Source organism: Hemiscyllium ocellatum, chromosome 30 (genome assembly GCF_020745735.1).
Source record: "Hemiscyllium ocellatum isolate sHemOce1 chromosome 30, sHemOce1.pat.X.cur, whole genome shotgun sequence".
Lineage (NCBI taxonomy): Eukaryota > Metazoa > Chordata > Chondrichthyes > Orectolobiformes > Hemiscylliidae > Hemiscyllium > Hemiscyllium ocellatum.
Genome location: NC_083430.1, coordinates 55,810,700 through 55,829,584, shown reverse-complemented (window position 1 = coordinate 55,829,584; position 18,885 = coordinate 55,810,700). Strand labels below are relative to the sequence as shown.

At 43.7% G+C, this 18,885-nt stretch overlaps 1 protein-coding gene across 5 annotated transcripts in view; it reads left to right on the top strand.

Moving 5' to 3' along the window:
* Window positions 1-18,885, top strand: part of tmem39b (transmembrane protein 39B) — a 111,362-nt gene that overhangs the window by 25,385 nt on the left and 67,092 nt on the right. For all 5 annotated transcript variants that reach the window (XR_009646276.1, XR_009646277.1, XR_009646275.1 and 2 more), the window contains exon 4: window positions 15,383-15,537. Coding sequence is in view for 2 of the 5 variants with exons in the window: in XM_060847255.1 (XP_060703238.1) it covers window positions 15,383-15,537 (155 nt within the window). In the remaining 3 variants the exon portion in view is untranslated. The remainder of the gene's footprint in view (window positions 1-15,382; window positions 15,538-18,885) is intronic.

Genomic DNA, 18,885 nt, shown 5'->3' with positions numbered 1-18,885 from the left:
CCCTTTAAAATCTTTCCCCTCTCACCTTAAACCGAGCCCTCTAATTTTGTACCTAGGAAAAAGATCTCATCTATTTACCGTATCCATGCCCCTCATGATTTTATAAACCTCTTTTAGGTCTCCCCTCAGCCTCTGAAGCTCAGAGAAGAAAGCCCCAGCCTATTCAGCCTCTCCTTATAGCTCCAACCCTCCAATCATGGCAACATCTTTTATGAACACTTTCAAGTTTAATATCATCTTTCCTATAGTAGGAAGACCAGAATTGAATGCAGTATTCTAAAAGTGGCCTAACCAATGTCCTGTACAGCCTGAATGTGACATCCCAACTCCAAAACTCAGTGCATTGACCAATGAAGGCAAAAGTGCCATCACAGTGGCTCAGGCAGCATCCATGGAGAGAGAACAACCTAATGTTTCGAACAAAGAACAATACAGCACAGGAACAGGCCCTTCGGCCCTCCATTTTTCCTGTCTTCATTTTCAAGATCTGTACCCCTCTTATCCCTTCCTATCTATCTATTCTCCAGGTGCTTGTTGAATGCTGCTGCTGTGTCTGCTTGCACCACCACCACCTCTGGCAATGCGTTCCAGGCACTGACCACCCTTTTGTGTGAAAAACTTACCTCTCATATCTCTTTTATACCCCAGAGTTCTGAAGGAGCGAGCTGGAGATTATAGAAGCATTGATGGTGTTCATTCAGGGATCACTGGAGTCAGGGAGGGCCCGAGAGGATTGGAAAATGGCTACGGTAAATAGATGAGGTCTTTTTCCTAGGTTAGAAGAGAGGGAGATAGAAGATGGGAAATTATAGGCTGGTTAGCCTGACCTCAGTTATTGGTAAGATTTGACAAGATGCTGCACAGGAAACTGTTAAATAAGATAAGAGTCAATTGTGTTAGGGACAAGTTACTGGCACAGATAGAGGACTGGCTGACTGGCAAGCATAGAGTGGGTATAAAGGGATATTTTTCAGGATGGCAACCTATAACTAGTGAAGTTCCACAGGAATCCATGTTGAGACCACAACTGTTAACATTATATCTCATCAGTCTGGACAAAGGAACTAAGGGCATTGATGCTAAATTCGCAAATGACACATAGATGGAAAGACAGTTCATGTCGAAGAGGCTGGAAGGCTGTAAAAGGACTTGGACAGGCTAAGAGAGTTGGCAAAGCAGAAGCAGATGGAATACAGTGTGGGGAAAGGTGAGGTTATGCACTTTGGTAGGAAGAATAGAGGCGTAGACTATTGTCTCAGTGGGGGAAAGCTTCAGAAATCTGAAGCACAAAGAGACTTGGGAGTCTTAGTTCAGAATTCTCTTAAGGTTAACATAGAATCTTACAGCACAGAGACAGATCCTTCAGCCGAAACTGGTTCATGCCAACCAAAATATGTCCATCCATGCTAACCCCATTTCCCTGCATTTGGCCCATTACTTTTAAACCTTTCCTATCCATGTATTTATCCAAATGTCTTTTAAATGTTATTAATGTACACACCTCAATCACTTCTACTGGCAGTTGATTCCATATGCATACAATCCTTTGTTTAAAAAATGTCGCCCCTCAGGTTCCCATTTATTCTTTCCATTCTAACCTTAAACTGATGCAAAGTTTTACCACCATAGAGGTCATCATTCTCTCCTCCTCTTGTTCCTTCTCTGCTGCTCCTCCAGTCAATGATTGACATTGGCCGGATTTCTGTAACGGACTCTGATGTCTCCGTTATAGGTCTATGCTGCTGTCAAAATCACGACCACGGCATCTGAGCTGGAGCCATTGGCCTGGGGATTTGAGGGTTCCATACCTCCTGTTCCTCATGGCACTTCTTCAGGCTCCTGAGCTTAACCGCAGTCTTGGAGCCACGGCTCAACCTGTGAGTCTGGGCTGGGGGAGTTAACCCAGAGCTTGCTCCTGGCTTGCAGTGAGATCTGGGCAAGGGTGAAGCCATGTCTGGCTCATCCTGGTGTTGCTGCTGCTGCCTCTGGAGGCTTCCTCTTTTATTTGCCCCTCTCCAGGCTTTAGAGGGAAAAGAACAAGTCCAAAAGCAAAAAGATAAAAAGAAATAAAAAGAGAAATAAAGCAGATGGGATCGGATGAGCTCAGCCCTGCTACTCTGCAACCATCTTGGAGTTGACATGAGGCACTGTGGGCCATCAACGGCAGTAGAATTGTACCCCATCACAATCTGCGACCTCATGGCCCAGCATATCCACCGTTCAGCCATTTCAATCAAATTGGGGCATCACCCCTAGTTCAGTGGACTGTCCAGGAGGGTATGCCAGTACCAGTACCAGGCATACCTAACAACAAAGTGTTAAGCTGGTGAAGCTACCAAACAAGACAACCTGTGTGCAAAACAGCATAAGGAGCAAATGATAACAGAGCTAAGTGATCTGACAATCAACGGATCAGATCTAAGCTTTGCAGTCCTGCTACATCCTGTCAGGAATGGTTGTAGACACTCCAACAACTCACGGAGGAGGAGTCTCTACAAATATCCCATCCAGAATGATGGAAAAGCCCAATACAACCATGCAAAAGACAAGGCAGAAGAACTCACAGCGATCTGCAGCCAGAAGTGCCAAGTGGATGATCTATCACTGTCTCCTCCAGTGATCCCAAGCATTACACTTACCAATCTTCAGCCAATTCAATTCACATGATATCAAGGAATGGTTGGAGGTACAAGTTACTGTAAATACTATGGGCTCTGACACCATTCCAGCAATAGTACCGAAGTCACTCCCTTAGCCACGCTCTTTCAATACATGTAAAACACTGTCAACTATCTGGCAATTTGGAATATTGCCCACATATGCCCTGTACACTAAAAGCAGGACAAATTCAACAAATTGAGATAAAAGTGAAAATCCTTGATGTGAAGGCTGCATTTGATCAAGTGTGGCATCAAGAAGCCCTAGCAAAACTGGAATCGATGGGTGTCAAGGTGCAAACATTCTGCATGTTGAAGTTATACCTGGCACTTTGGAAGTCCATCGTCTCCACTCCAGACGTTTCTACTTGAGTTCCTCAGTGTAGTGTCCCAGGCCCTGGTGTCTTCAGCTGCTTCATCAACAGCCATTCCTCCATCACAAGATCAGAAGTGGGGATGTTAGCTGACGATTGCACAAAACAGCAAAATTTGCAACACCTCAGATACTGAAGCATTCCATTTCAAATGTAACAAGCCAATTTCCAGGCTTGGGCTGATAAGTGCTAATTATAATTGTACCATACAAATGCCAGGCTATGACCATCGCCCTAAAGAAACAATCTAACCATTGCCCCATGACATTCAATGATGCTGCCATCAGCGAATCCCCCACTATCATTGTCCTTGGATTGCCATTGACTAGAAACTCAAGTGGACCCACCACACAAACCTAATGACTTCAAGAGCAGGTCAGAAGCTAGGAATACTGCAGTGAGTAACCCACCTACTGACTCCCCAAAGTCTGTCCATTATCAACAAGACACAAGTCAGGAGTGTGATAGAATACTCCCTACTTGCCTGGATGGGTGCAGTTCCAACAGCACTCAAGAAGGCTGACACCATTCAGATCAAAGCAACCTGCTTGATTGGCACATTCATGAAGACTCACTTCTCCAGCACTGATATTGAGTAGCAACCGTATGCCTCTGTTTTTCTAGATGGAAGTGGTCATGGATTTGAAAAAAGTGCAAGGAGCCTTGGTGAATTTCAGCGTTGCCATCTTAAAGATGGCACACACTGCTGCTTCTAAGCACTGATGGTGGACGGAATGGATGTTTCTGGGTTTGGAGCCAAGCAAGATGGTTGTTTTGACTTGGATATGACTCTTTATTTTGAATTTTAGTTTCTATACATTTTCTCAGTTACAACCATAACGTTTCCACTGGATGCTTTCCCCTTATTACATCTTCTCTTACCACAGAAATGATTCTGTTTAGAATCAGCAATGCCCCTCCACTCCCATGGCTCTTCATCCCTTTTGGTATGTTTAGTTCCCAGTCCTGACCGTCCTGCAGCTACGCCTCTGGCTACTGTATCATATTTTCCAGTTTGAATCTGTGCCTGCAACACATTTAATTTGTTCCTTACACTGCATGCATTTGTACAAAGAACTCTAATTTTGGCTATACACTCTCTCCTGTCCTTCAGCATCTTTTTATTATTTCCATTCCTGTCTTATTCAATACATGTTTTATAGTTCTACCTTGTTCACTAAACTGGCACTGCTTGTTCATTCTTTTAACTTTGACCTTTTCACATAGCTGACCTAATGCTCTGCTTCCCAACCCCCTGCCATGCTAATTTAAGCCCTCCCGAGTAGCACTAGCAAACTTCTCCTCAAACATGTTGGTGTCCCTCCAGTTTAGGTGCAACTTGTCCTTTTTGTACAGGTCCAACCTGCCTTGAAAGAGATCCCTATGATCCAGGTATCTGAATTCCTTCCTCTTACACCAGTTCTTTAGCCACGTGTTCAGTTATACTATCTTCCTTTTTTGGCCTCACCAGCGTGTGACACACAGAGTAATCCCAAGATTAGAACCCTAGAAGTTCTGCTTTTTAACTTTCTGCCTAACAACTTAAATTCCTTTTGCAGGGCCTTATCACTCTTCCTACCTATGTTGTTCGTTCCAAAATGGGTCATGATTTCTGGCTGTTCACCCTCCCCTTTCCGAATGTTCTGTACCGACATGGAGACATCCTTGACCCTGGTACCAAGGAGGCAATACACCATTCTGGAGTCTAACTTGCAATCACAGAAATACTTATCTGTGCTCCTGACTATAGGGTCACCAGCCACCACTGCTCACCTGCACTTTGATTCTCCCTGCTGTGCAACAGAGCCAGTTGTGGTGCAATTGTTATGGCTACTGCTTTTGCCATTCCATTCCCCATCCCAACATTATCCAAAATGGTTTACAGAGGAACGTCGATTATCCGAAGGACATGGGCGGGGAGTATATCGTTCAATTAATCAAATGCCTAATAAACGATTGCCAGATAAAGTAGTTAGCCAAGATCAAGACCTTGTGATCTTGTTCGGATAATCCAAAATTCGGTTAATCAAATGCCAGATAATCAATGTTTCTCTTTACTTGTTTGAAAGGGAAATAGAACTTAGAACGCTACAGCACAGTACAGGCCCTTTGGCCCTCAATGTTGCATCGTCCTGTGGAATCAATCTGAAACCTATCTATCCTACACTACTCCATTTTCATCCTCATGTTTATCCAATGACCATTTAAATACCCTTAAAGTTGGCGAGTCTACTACTGTTGCGGGCAGGGTGTTCCACGCCCCTACTACTCTCTGAGTAAAGAAATGACCTCTGACACCTGTCCTATATACATCGCCCCTCAATTTAAAGCTATGTCTCTTTATGCTAGCCGTCACCATCTGAGGAAAAAGTCTCAGTGTTCACCCTATCTAACCCTCTGATTATCTTGCATGCCTCAATTAAGTCACTTCTCAACCTTCATCTCTCTAATTGAAAACAGTCTCAGGTCCCTCAGCCTTTCCTTAGAAGACCTTCCCTCCATACCAGGCAACGTTTTAGTAAATCATCTCTGAACCCTTTCTAAAGCTTCCACATCCGAGGTGGGTTTCCTCCCACAGTCCAAAGATGTGCAGGTTAGATGAATTGGCCATGCTAAATTGCCCGTAGTGTTAGGTGCATTAGTCAGGGGTGAATGTAGGGGAATGGGTCTGGGTGGGTTGCTCTTCGGAGGGTCAGTGTGGATTTGTTGGGCCGAAGGGTCTGTTTCCACACTTTAGGGAATCTAATCAAAAAATATCCTTCCTATAAAGCAGTGACCAGAACTGTATGTAATACTCCAAGTGCGGCCACACCAGAGTTTTGTACAGCTGCAGCATGATCTCATGGCTCTGAAACTCATTCCCTCTATCAATAAAAGCTAGCACACCATATGCCGCCTTAACGACTCTATCAACCTGGGTGGCAACTTTCAGGTTTCTATGGACATGGACACCTATATCTCCACTAAGAATCTTACCATTGGCCCAGTACCCTTTATTCCTGTTCTCCTTCCAAAGTGAATCACCTCACACTTTTCCACATTAAACTCCATTTGCAACCTCTGCAGCTTATCTAGTAAGTCTTAGTCTTGCTTCGATGGTAGGCAAAGTAATGGAAAGGGTAGTGAGGGATAGGAGTTATGAGTATCTGGAAAGACACTGCTTGATTAGGGACAGCCAGCACGGATTTGTGAGGGGTAGGTCTTGCCTTACAAGTGTCTTATTGAATTCTTTGAGGAGGTGACCAAGCATGTGGATGAGGGTAGAGCAGTGGATGTAGTGTACATGGATTTTAGTAAGGCATTTGATAAGGTTCTCCATGGTAGGCTTATGCGGAAAGTCAGGAGGCATGGGATAGTGGGACATTTGGCCAGTTGGGTAGAGAACTGGCTAACCGGTCGAAGTCAGAGAGTGGTGGGAGATGGTAAATATTCAGCGTGGAGCCCAATTACAAGTGGAGTTCCGCAGGGATCAGTTCTGGGTCCTCTGCTGTTTATAATTTTTATTAAAGACTTGGAAGAGGGAGTCGAAGGGTGGGTTGGTAAATTTGCAGACGATACGAAGATTGGTGGAGTTGTGGATAGTGAGGAGGGCTGTTGTCGGCTGCAAAGCGACTTAGATATGATGCAGAGGAGTAGCAGATGGAGTTCAACTCTGTCAAGTGTGAGGTTGTCCATTTTGGAAGGACAAATAAGAATGCAGAATACAGGGTTAACGGTAGAGGGACAGAGGAATCTTGGGGTCTATGTTCATAGATCTTTGAAAGTTACCACTCAGGTGGATAGAGCTTGTAAGAAGGCCTATGGTTTATTAGTGTTCATTAGCAGAGGGATTGAATTCAAGAGTTGTGAGGTGATGTTCCAGCTGTATAGGACCTTGGTAAGGCCACATTTGGAGTACTGTGTGCAGTTCTGGTCGCCTCATTTTAGGAAAGATGTGGAAGCTTTGGAGAGGGTGCAGAGGAGATTTACCAGGATGTTGCCTGGAATGGAGAATAGGTCGTACGAGGATAGGTTGAGAGTGCTAAGCCTTTTCTCATTGGAATGGAGAAAGATGAGGGATGATAGAGGTTTATAAGATGATCAGGGGAATAGATAGTGTAGACAGTCAGAGACTTTTTCCCCGGGTACAACAGAGTGTTACGTGGGGACATAAATTTAAGGTGAAGGGTGGAAGGTATAGGGGGGATGTCAGGGGTAGGTTCTTTACCCAGAGAGTGGTGGGGGCATGGAATGTGCTGCCTGTGGGAGTGGCAGAGTCAGAATCATTGGTGACCTTTAAGCGGCAATTGGATAGGTACATGGATAGGTGCTTAAGCTAGGACAAATGTTCGGCACAACATCGTGGGCCGATGGGCCTGTTCTGTGCTGTATTGTTCATGTTCTATGTCCCTGTGTAACTTGCAACATCCTTCAGCTCCTTGCAACATCTACAACTCCAGCAACCTTAGAATCATCAGCAAATTTACTAACCCATCCATCTAGACAGTCATTTATAAAAATGACAAACAGTATTGGCCGCTAAACAGATTCTTGCAATACACCACTAGTAACTGAACTCCAGGATGAACATTTCCCATCAACCACCACCTCTGTCTTCTTTCAGCTAGCCAATTTCTGATCCAAACCACTAAATCATCCTCAATCCCATGTCTTTTTATTTTGTGCAATAGCCTACCGTGGGGAACCTTATCAAACGCCTATATGAAATCCACATCCATCACATCCCTTCCACCTGTTTGGTCACCATCTCAAATTCAATAAGGTTTGTGAGGAACAATCTACCCTTGACAAAACCGTGTTGACTATCCTTAACCAACTTATTCCCCTCTAGATCATTGTAAATCCTATCTCTTATAACCTTTTCCAGCACTTTGCCCACAATCGAAGTAAGGCTCCCTGGTCTATAATTACCAGGGTTGTCTCTACTCCCCTTCTTGAACAAGGGGACGACATTTGCTATCCTCCACTCTTCTGGCACTATTCCTGTAGACGATGACGACATAAAGATCAAAGCCAAAGGCTCTGCAATCACCTCCCTGATTCCCTTTCCATCACTAAAGTAAATATAACCAAATTGTGGTCACTTTCACCAAAATGTTCGAGTAAAAAATGAGGTCTGCAGATGCTGGAGATCACAGCTGAAAATGTGTTGCTGGTCAAAGCAAGCAGGCCAGGCAGCATCTCAGGAATAGAGAATTCAACGTTTCGAGCATAAGCCCTTCATCAGGATGAAGGGCTTATGCTCGAAACGTCGAATTCTCTATTCCTGAGATGCTGCCTGGCCTGCTGTGCTTTGACCAGCAACACATTTCCAGCACTTTCACCAAAATGTTCACCTACCTCCAAATCTAACACCTGGTGAGGTTCTTCACCCAATACCAAATCCAGGTTGGCCTCACCCCTTATTGGCTTGTCTACATACTGTGTCAGGAAAGCATCCTGCACACATTGGACAAAAACTGACTCATCTAAAGTACTCGAACTATAGTATTTTCAGTCAATATTTGGAAAACTAAAGACCCCCATAACAACTACTCTGTTACTCTTGCTCTTATCCAGGATTATCTTTGCTATCCTTTCCTCTACATATCTGGAACTATTTGGAGGCCTATAGAAAACTCTCAACAGGATGACCTATCCCTTTCTGTTTCTAACCTCAGCCCATTCTACCTCAGACGTCCTCAAACGTCCTTTCTGCCACCGTAATAACCACCGGGACCTCCTGCATTGACTACCTGCCCCACCTGCCTCAACTTTGGGAATGGTCATGTCCTTGAAGTTCCTATTTGTGACACTTAGCGGCACCCACATGCTTCTATCTGTGTTCAACTGCCACTTCAGCTAGTCCATGCGGTCTGAGAGAGGTGCAGGTAAATACATTTTCGGCAGATGTAATTCTCAGGGACATTTGAATTTTCTTATTTTTCCACATCTCATAGGTGAAGTACACCACTCCACGAACTCCATTTCTCACTCTATTGGATTTAAAATAAATATGAGTAAATTTTATAGAGTTCCTTAAATTATTGTTACTACTTACCAACTAACGGGCTGAATGAGTACATCATCCTCCAAACATCAGTCCAAATACTCTACCCTGCACGCTGGTCAAATTCCCACTGAAACTGTAAAACTACAAAAGAGTTTTTAAAAAATTGAGTGCAGGAAGTAAAGAAGTCACCTGATTACTCACAAATCAGGAGTCTTCCTGTGCAGCACATCAATTTTGAAGTCATAATGTCACCAGATGCTCCTCCGAAGATTCTTTGTGGTATTCCTGGTATGACAAGCCTAGCTCTTCAGGTAAGCTCAAGTAATATCTCTGTAAGCTGTTTGTATCCCTCTCAAAGCTACCTTTCCACCTGTTTTTGTGTTCTCTGCAGGTGTGGCTACAGTACATTTGCTTCTTTCCTCCAGTCATTATTTATTATAAACCACTACAGTTTCAGCACTGCTCTGTATGGAACTCTACTGGCTACAGGTTGCCAACCTGAAAAAAACCTTTATCCTCCCTCTCAGTTCACTGTCCATTGGCCAATTCTCTATCCATGCTAATATCCTTCCAACAGTGTGGGGTCTCATCTTAGGCCTTAACCATTTGTGAGCTACATTGTTGAATGCCTTCTGGAAATCCAAAGACAATATGTCTACTGGTTCCTCTCTATCCACTATGGTTGAGGGTCCATCGAAAATCTCTAATAAATTAGTCAGACATAATTTCCATTCTATGAAGCCATGTTGACTCTGCTTGACTAGATAAAAACTAGATGCTGGAAACCAGATTCTGGATTAGTGATGCTGGAAGAGCACAGCAGTTCAGGCAGCATCCGAGGAGCAGTAAAATTGACGTTTCGGGCAAAAGCACTTCATCAGGAATAAAGGCAGAGAGTCTGAAGCATGGAGAGATAAACTAGAGGAGGGTGGGGGTGGAGAGAAAGTAGCAGAGAGTACAATAGGTGAGTGGGGGAGGGGATGAAGGTGATAGGGCGGGGGGAGAGTGGAGTGGATAGGTGGAAAAGAAGATAGGCAGGTAGGACAAGTCCGGACAAGTCATGGGGACAGTGCTGAGCTGGAAGTTTGGAACTAGGGTGAGGTGGGGGAAGGGGAAATGAGGAAACTGTTGAAGTCCACATTGATGCTCTGAGGTTGAAGTGTTCCGAGGCAGAAGATGAGGCGTTCTTCCTCCAGGCATCTGGTGATGAGGGAGCGGCAGTGAAGGAGACCCAGGATTCCATGTCCTCAGCAGAGTGGGAGGGAGAGTTGAAATGTTGGGCCGCAGGGCGGTGTGGGTGATTGGTGCGGGTGTCCCGGAGATGTTCCCTAAAGCGCTCTGCTAGGAGGCGCCCAGTCTCCCCAATGTAGAGGAGACCGCATCGGGAGCAACGGATACAATAAATGATATTGGTAGATGTGCAGGTAAAACTTTGATGGATGTGGAAGGCTCCTTTAGAGCCTTGGATGGAGGTGAGGGAGGAGGTGTGGGCACAGGTTTTGCAGTTCCTGCGGTGGCAGGGGAAGGTGCCAGGATGGGAGGGTGGGTTGTAGGGGGGCGTGGACCTGACCAGGTAGTCACGGAGGGAATAGTCTTTGCGGAAGGCGGAAAGGGGTGGGGAAGGAAATATATCCCTGGTGGTGGGGTCTTTTTGGAGGTGGCGGAAATGTCAGTGGATGATTTGGTTTATGCGAAGGTTGGTAGGGTGGAAGGTGAGCACCAGGGGCGTTCTGTCCTTGTTACAGTTGGAGGGGTGGGGTTTGAGGGTGGAGGTGCGGGATGTGGACGAGATGCATTGGAGGGCATCTTTAACCACGTGGGAAGGGAAATTGCGGTCTCTAAAGAAGGAGGCCATCTGGTGTGTTCTTTGGTGGAACTGGTCCTCCTGGGAGCAGATACGGCGGAGGCGGAGGAATTGGGAATACGGGATGGCATTTTTGCAAGAGGTAGTGTGGGAAGAGGTGTAATCCAGGTAGCTGTGGGAGTCTGTGGGTTTGTAAAAAAAATGTCAGTGTCAAATCGGTCGTCATTAATGGAGATGGAGAGGTCCATGAAGGGGAGGGAGGTGTCAGAGGTGGTCCAGGTAAATTTAGGGTCAGGCTGGAATGTGTTGGTGAAGTTGATGAATTGCTCAACCTCCTCACGGGCGCACGAGATGGTGCCAATGCCGTCATCAATGTAGTGGAGGGCGAGGTGGGGAGTGGTGCCGGTGTAATTACAGAAGATCGACTGTTCTGCGTAGCCAGCAAAGAGACAGGCGTAGCTGGGGCCCATACATCGTCCCATGGCTACCCCTTTGGTTTGGAGGAAGTGGGAGGATTCGAAGGAGAAATTGTTACGGATGAGGACCAGTTCTGCCAAACGAATGAGTGTGTTGGTGGAAGGGTGCTGTTGAGGACGTCGGGAGAGGAAAAAAGGGACCGTAACAAGGACAGAAGCCCCCCACCCACCCTTGTTCACCTTCCACCCTACCGACCTTCGCATAAACCAAATCATCCGCCGACATTTCCGCCACCTCCAAAAAGACCCCACCACCAGGGATATATTTCCCTCCCCACCCCTTTCCGCCTTCCGCAAAGACTGTTCCCTCCGTGACTACCTGGTCAGGTCCACGCCCCCTCTACAACCCACGCCCTCCCATCCTGGCACCTTCTCCTGCCACCGCAGGAACAGTAAAACCTGTGCCCACACCTCCTCCCTCACCTCCATCCAAGGCCCTAAAGGAGCCTTCCACATCCATCAAAGTTTTACCTGCACATCCACTAATATCATTTATTGTATCCGTTGCTCCCGATGTGGTCTCCTCTACATTGGGGAGACTGGGCACCTCCTAGCAGAGTGCTTTAGTGAACATCTCCGGGACACCCGCACCAATCAATCACACCGCCCTGCGGCCCAACATTTCAACTCCCCCTCCCACTCTGCCGAGGACATGGAGGTCCTTGGCCTCCTTCACCGCCGCTCCCTCACCATCAGACGCCTGGTGGAACAACATCTCATCTTCCGCCTCTGCTTGACTAATGTCAATCACACTTTCTGCCAAGTTATTAGATGTGTATACTTCGAAGTGATGTTGCATCAATGCCAAATTCATAATTTTTTCCCCCCACAGTTTAGTATTTCTGACAATAAGCATTTAGTTTGCTTGAAAAGTAATTGATTGGCTGCTCAATTCTCATTTTGTCCTACTATAATAATGTTGCGCCAACACTAATATTACTAGCGTCACAGTTATTTTAAATGGCTTAGTGCAATTTGATGCTGCTAAAACCAGTCTTCTTTAGGTACTAATTTGTGCCACTGTGAGGTAAGGCAATGCCCAGTGGTATTAACGCTAGTCTAATAATCCAGAGACCAAGATAATGTTCTGGGGACTCATGTTCAAATTTCATCATAGCAGATGGTGGAGTTTGAATTTAAAAAATAAGGAATCAGGAGTCTATTGTTGATCATGAATCGATTATTTGGTGGGGGGTGGGGGGAAGAATCCTGGTTCACTGATGTTCTTTAGGGAAGGAAACTGCTGTGTTTACCTGGTCGGGCCTACATATGACTCCAGACCCACAACAATGTGATTGACTCTCAACTGCCCTCAGAGAAATTAGAGTTGGACGATAAATACTAGCCTGGTCAGTGACACCTGCATCCTGCAAATTCTACAATTGATATGGTTTCTTTCTTATTCTGCAAAATTTTAATTCATAAGCTTACGGAACAAGCTCATAAGCATTGAATATTGCTCTTTTAGCAGCTTCATAGTCTGTGGATTGTTCTGACAAACTAGTATGCACATTCATACCTACGAAGAATCTTCATGTAATGTTAAGGTCAAAACATCTTTTGACCATTTGACTTTCACAATTGTTGTCAAATGAGGTGAAATATTTTTCATCTCTACCGTCTCAAAATTTAGGCACTAAATACAGATTTCAAACCTCTCATTGAAATCAGAATGATCCGGTGAGTTTTTGATTCCTTCCTTCTTTCTTTCTTTACTCTAAACTTTTCTCTACCGGAGTAATGTTTTCTGACTAACAGTTTATTTGAAGTTGAAGCTATTTTTGTTGCATTCTCATTACTTTATCTTTTTCTTTTTCCATTCCTCCCTATTTAGAGTCATAGTCATAAAGATATATAGCACGGAAACAGACCCTTCAGTCCAACTTTTCCATGCTGACCAGATATCCTTACCTAATCTAGTCCCATTTGCCAGCACTTGGCCCCTAACCCTAACCCCATTCTTCCTGACCTCTCCGCCCCCACCCCACTCCGGCTTCTTCCTGACCTCTCCGCCCCCACCCCACTCCGGCCTATCACTCTCACCTTGACCTCCTTCCACCTATCACATCTCCATCGCCCCTCCCCCAAGTCCCTCCTCCCTACCTTTTATCTTAGCCTGCTTGGCGCACACTCCTCGTTCCTGAAGAAGGGCTTACGCCTGAAACGTCGAACCTCCTGTTCCTTGGATGCTGCCTGACCTCCTGCGCTTTTCCAGCAACACATTTTCAGCCCATATCTCTCTTAAACCCTTCCTATTCATATACCCATCTAGATGCCTTTTAAATGCTGTAATTGTGCCAGCCTCCATCACTTCTTCTGGCAGCTCATTCCATACCCGCACCACCCTCTGCATGAAAAAGCTGTCCCTTAGATCCCGTTTATATCTTTCCCCTCACACCCAAAACCTATCCCCTCTTGTTCTTGAACCTTCAATTTATCCATCAACACTTAAATTTTGACTAAGGTTAAAATTATCAATTAATCTTTTGTTACGCCTTCCACTTCCAGAAATGTCTTGGTAACATCAAAGTCATTTTTACGTTTCAACTCGTGTCTATGGTTATTACATCTCTGTACTTGTTTTTTGAAAATCCACAGATTTCTGTTAAATTGAACAGGTGGCAATTACATAAAGATCTCCCACTTTGTTATAACCAAAACAGAAGTTGCTGGAAAAGCTTAGCAGGTCTGGCAGCATCTGTGAAGAAATCAGAGTTAACGTTTCAGGTTCAATGACTCTTCCACTTTGTTATTCTAAGCTTTTGGTATTAAAAGTCAGATCCCAGAATGAAACTGGCTTAATGGACTACAAGTTTTATTTTTGCAATTTGTTTCCTAATGTGCTCAGTCACTGGAAATATTCACAAGAGGCTACCAATGTACTTTTAACGAAAGAACATCAAAATTTATTACACATAAAGGGAAAAAAAGGACTTCTTTGCACTATTTCAAATCGGCTAATTCGAACTAACTGAAATAAAATTCAGCCTTTCTACCCTTGCAACGATCTTACAGATTCACAAACCTCAGTGAAGAGTCACCCTGTTTCCACTTTAAAGTTCCTTGTTCAGTTGGCACAACTGTAATTGGTTTCTTTCTGGTAAACATCTTCAGCCTTGATGCTATCTTCTTTAGTTAATATCTCTTCGTGAGACCTTTAAATAAGCTGCTAACACAGCTAATTTCCTCCTTCAACATATACTTCTTAAACTCGAGCATCCAACTGTTCTGCAAGATGTCTTCATTTCTGAGCCTTAAAGCCTAATTTTTGTGAAGCTTTTATTTTATGACCTTCTAAGCCAATCAGCCAATCTGTCTAATTCTTTTGGAGACTGCTAAGCAGCATTGCTGATATTATAGACTTTTTCCTTTCTGGATGGTCTGCTTCTCTCTCTGAAAAAAAAACTGTGGTCACTAACCTGGATGGCTTTCTCTTTCTAAAATAAGTTTTTAACGTTTCTCTCTTCCTGTGTGATAAGATACCTGAACTGTTATCCTGTTTTCTCTGCCTGTTTTATGATCCAGAATGAAACTGACTTAATAGACTACAAGTTTTATTTTTGCAAGTGAAGTGTTCACATTGGGATTTTTTTCCAAGCTACATTTTAAATATGTGCAAACATATTTCCAGGCAACCTGTTACCACTGAGAACTTAGAATGAAACTAAAACTAAATTCTCCCTTCTAACCTGCAGAGTATAGATACAAATCAAACATAAAGATATATATTGTTCTGTACACTTTAGAATCCAAGTTTCCAAATAATAATTACATTTGGAACCTTCATAATACGGCATAAAGCTGTTAATAATTGAGAATACTTTAGCTCTGAACTAGTATCTTCATTTGACCATGAGGGCAGATGATGTGGAACATCAAAACTAAAAGTGCACATTTTAAGTTTGTAGCATTTTCACTATTTGAATACTAAATAGCAGTTTATATTTTGAAGTTGATGATACACATATCTGGAAACAGATCTAAAATTACAATAATATTGTCATAATCAACAAGGAAAAAGTACAGATATTGTGCTACTTTTGAATTATTGTTTTACTGCTTTCTGTTTTATTTCTCAGGCCTCTCATGGTGGTAAAATCTCAGTACCACAGTCTGTAATATTTGTGACAACTCGATTTGCAGTTCTGACTGGAGCAGGGTGGAGTCTGTGCCGATCACTGATTTATCTTTTCAGAACATACTCTTTCTTGAATTTATTGTTCCTGTGTTATCCGTAAGTTGCAGTTATTGAAATTTTTCAAAAAGTAATCACGTTAACTATAACAGAACAAAACCAGGCATTCATATAGTATTTGCTGTGAAATTTAGAAGAATGAGAGATTAACTGATAGAAACATATAAGAATCTGAGGGGCCTTGACTGAGTGAATGCTAAAAGATTTTCTTCTTGTAGGTGAGACTAAAACCAGGAGACACCATTTAAAAATAACAGATCTCACATTTAAGACAGCAGTGAGGAGAAATCCTTTCCTCCTGAGGATTGAGAGATTATGGAATTCTCTTCCCAGATGGTAGAGACAGGGTCATTGAATATATTTAAGGCACAGTCAATAGATTCCTCACTAGGCAGGGCTCTAGAGGGTTACAAGGTAGCCAGGAAGGAACTGAAGAATGCTCTTAGGAAAGCTAGAAAGGGGCATGAAAAAGCCTTGGCGGGTAGGAAAGCCCCAAGGCATTCTACACTTACCTGAGAAACAGAGTGAGGGTAGGGCTGATCAAGGATAGCGAAGGGAGCTTGTGTCTGGAGTTGGAGGAGGTAGCGGAGATCCTTAATAAATTCTTTGCTTCAATATTCACTAGTGAAAGGGATGGCATTTGTGAGGACAGCATGAAACAGGCTGATATGCTTGAACGTTTAATGTTAAGAAGGAGAATGTGCTGGAAATTTTGAAAAATAGGATAAATAAGTCCCCTGGGCCAGATGGGATATACCCAAGGTTACTACGGGAACCCAAGAGGGAAGAGATTGCTGTGCCTTTGGCGATGATCTTTGCGTCCTCACTGTCCACTGAGGTAGTACCAGATGATTGGAAGATGGCAAGTGTTATTCCCTTGTTCAAGAAAGGGAATAGGGATAATCCTGGGAATTACAGACCAGTCAGTCTTACATCGGTAGTGGCCAATTTTTGGAGAGGATTCTGAAAGACCGGATTTATGATTTTTTCAGAAAAGCATAGCTTGATTAGAGATAGTCGGTGTGGCTTTGAGAGAAGTAGGTCATGCCTCACAAACCTTATTGAACTCTTTTAGGATGTGACGAAACACATTGATGAAGGTAGTGCAGTTATTTGACGTATATGGATTTTAGCAAGGCGTTTGATAAGGTAGGCTCATCCAGAAAATAAGGAGGCATGGAGTACAGGGAAATTTGGCTATCTGGATACAGAATTGGCTGGCCTGTAGAAGACAGAGTGTGGCAGTAGATGGAAAGTATTCAGCATGGAACTCAGTGACCAGTGGTGGGCTGCAGGGATCTGTTCAAGGACTCTGCTCTTTGTAATTTTTCTGAATGACTTGGATGAGGAAGTGGAAGGATGGTTTAGTATGTTTGCCAATGACACAAAGGTCGGTGAAGTTGTGGATAGTGTGGCGAGCTGTTGTAGGCTGCAATGGGACATTGACAGGTTGCAGAGCTGGGCTGAGAAGTGGCAGATGGAGTTCAACCTGGAAAAGTATGAAGTGATTCATTTTGGAAAGTCGAATTTGAATGCAGATTACAGGGTTAAAGGCAGGATTCTTGGCTGTGTGGAAGAACAGAGGAATCTTGGTGTCCATATCCAGAGATCCTTCAAAGTTGCCACGCAAGTTGATAGGATTCTTAAGAAGGCATACGGTGTGTTAGCTTTCATTAACGGGGGATTGAGTTTAAGAGCCGCGAGGTTATGCTGCAGCTCTATAAAGCCCTGCTTAGACTATACTTGGAATGTTGTGTTCAGTTCTGGTTACCTCATTATAGGAATGTTGTGGAAGCTTTAGAGAGGATGCAGAGGAGATTTAGCAGGATGCTGCTTGGACTGGAGGACATGTCTTATGAAGAAAGGTTGAGGGAGCTAGGAACTTTCTCTTTGGAGTAAAGAAGGATGAAAGGTGACTTGATAGACGTGTCCAAGATGATGAAAGGCATAGATAGAGTGAATGGCCAGAGACTTTTTCCCAAGGTGGAAATGGCTATCGCGAAGGGACATAATTTTAAGGTGATTGGAGGAAGGTTTAGAGGAGATATCAGAGGTAGGTTCTTTATACAGAGAATGGTGTGTGCATGGCATGCACTGCCAGTAGTGTCAGATAGATTACAGACATGTAAATAACTCTTGGATATGCACATGGAGGTAGTAAAATGTAGGGTATGTAGGTTAATTGATCATAGAGTAAGATAAAATGTCAGCACAGCATTGAGGGCCGAAAGACCTGTTCTATGTTAATAAGGGTCTCTGAGATGGCACACCCATCTTTTGGCTATTTGCAACCAGCATATGCTGAGTTGGGAAAAAAAATCATGGTGACCTCACAGAAATTCAGTAAATTCATTGCTTAGTGTTGAACTGCCATTAGGGACTGTACCTAAATAGCTGTAAATTAGAAAAGTATTATTAAAGGATTAACTGAGAAACACCAGGGATTGCGAGAACACCAGAGTCAGATACTAAAATGTAAGTAAGCCAGAATAGGATAAGGAGAATAAAGTTAATGTGAGGGGATTAACTTTAAGACTCAGTAATTAAGAAAGTCTATAAGTAAGTAACTAAGAGTAAGTGAGTTTAACTTTAAGATATGGCAGCTCAGGTTGGTTGAGTGGAGTGTGACATATTGTATGTAGGGAGTCATGCTCCTAACTGGTGTTGTCAACGACCTTTCACAGGAATTGCTCCCCGTGCAGAAACTTCAGCTACAAGGTAGAAGATTCTTTGGTTAGAGGAACAGATATTTCTCAGGCCATACCGTGACTCCAAGAATGTCGCACAGCAGTTACAGTCCACACTTCAGGGGGAAGGTGAAGAGCCAGAGGTTGTATTCCACATTGGTAATGTGGTCCTGCAGTCAGAATTTGGGAGCTTGGTAAAAAGTTGATGTGCAAGACCTCAAATCTCTGAATTACTCTTACATGCAAGTGTGTACAGAAATAGGAGGATAAGGCAGGTAAATGTGTGCCAAGTGAGTTGCATCTGAACAGAGCTGGGACTGAGTTGCTTGCTTTGTTTTGAGAGTGTGCAGGGATATGGAGCCAGGACTGAATATTAGAGGTGAATAGTAGGGCTCACAAAATACTTGGAGATATAGCTGGCACTAGAACTGTGAATAGCAAGTTAGAGTCGTAGAGTCAGACAGCATGGAGATGGACCCTTTGGTCCAAATTGGTCCATGCCAACCAAAAATGTCCGTCCACGCTAACCCCATTTCCTTATACTTGGCCCAAATCCTTCTCATCTTTTCCTATCCAAATTGTATTTGTCCAAATGCCTTTTAAATGTTGTTAATCTACCCGTCTCCACCACTTTCACTGGCAGCTCATTCTACATATGTACTACCTTCTTGTGTAAAAAAGGCTGCCTCTCAGGTTCCCT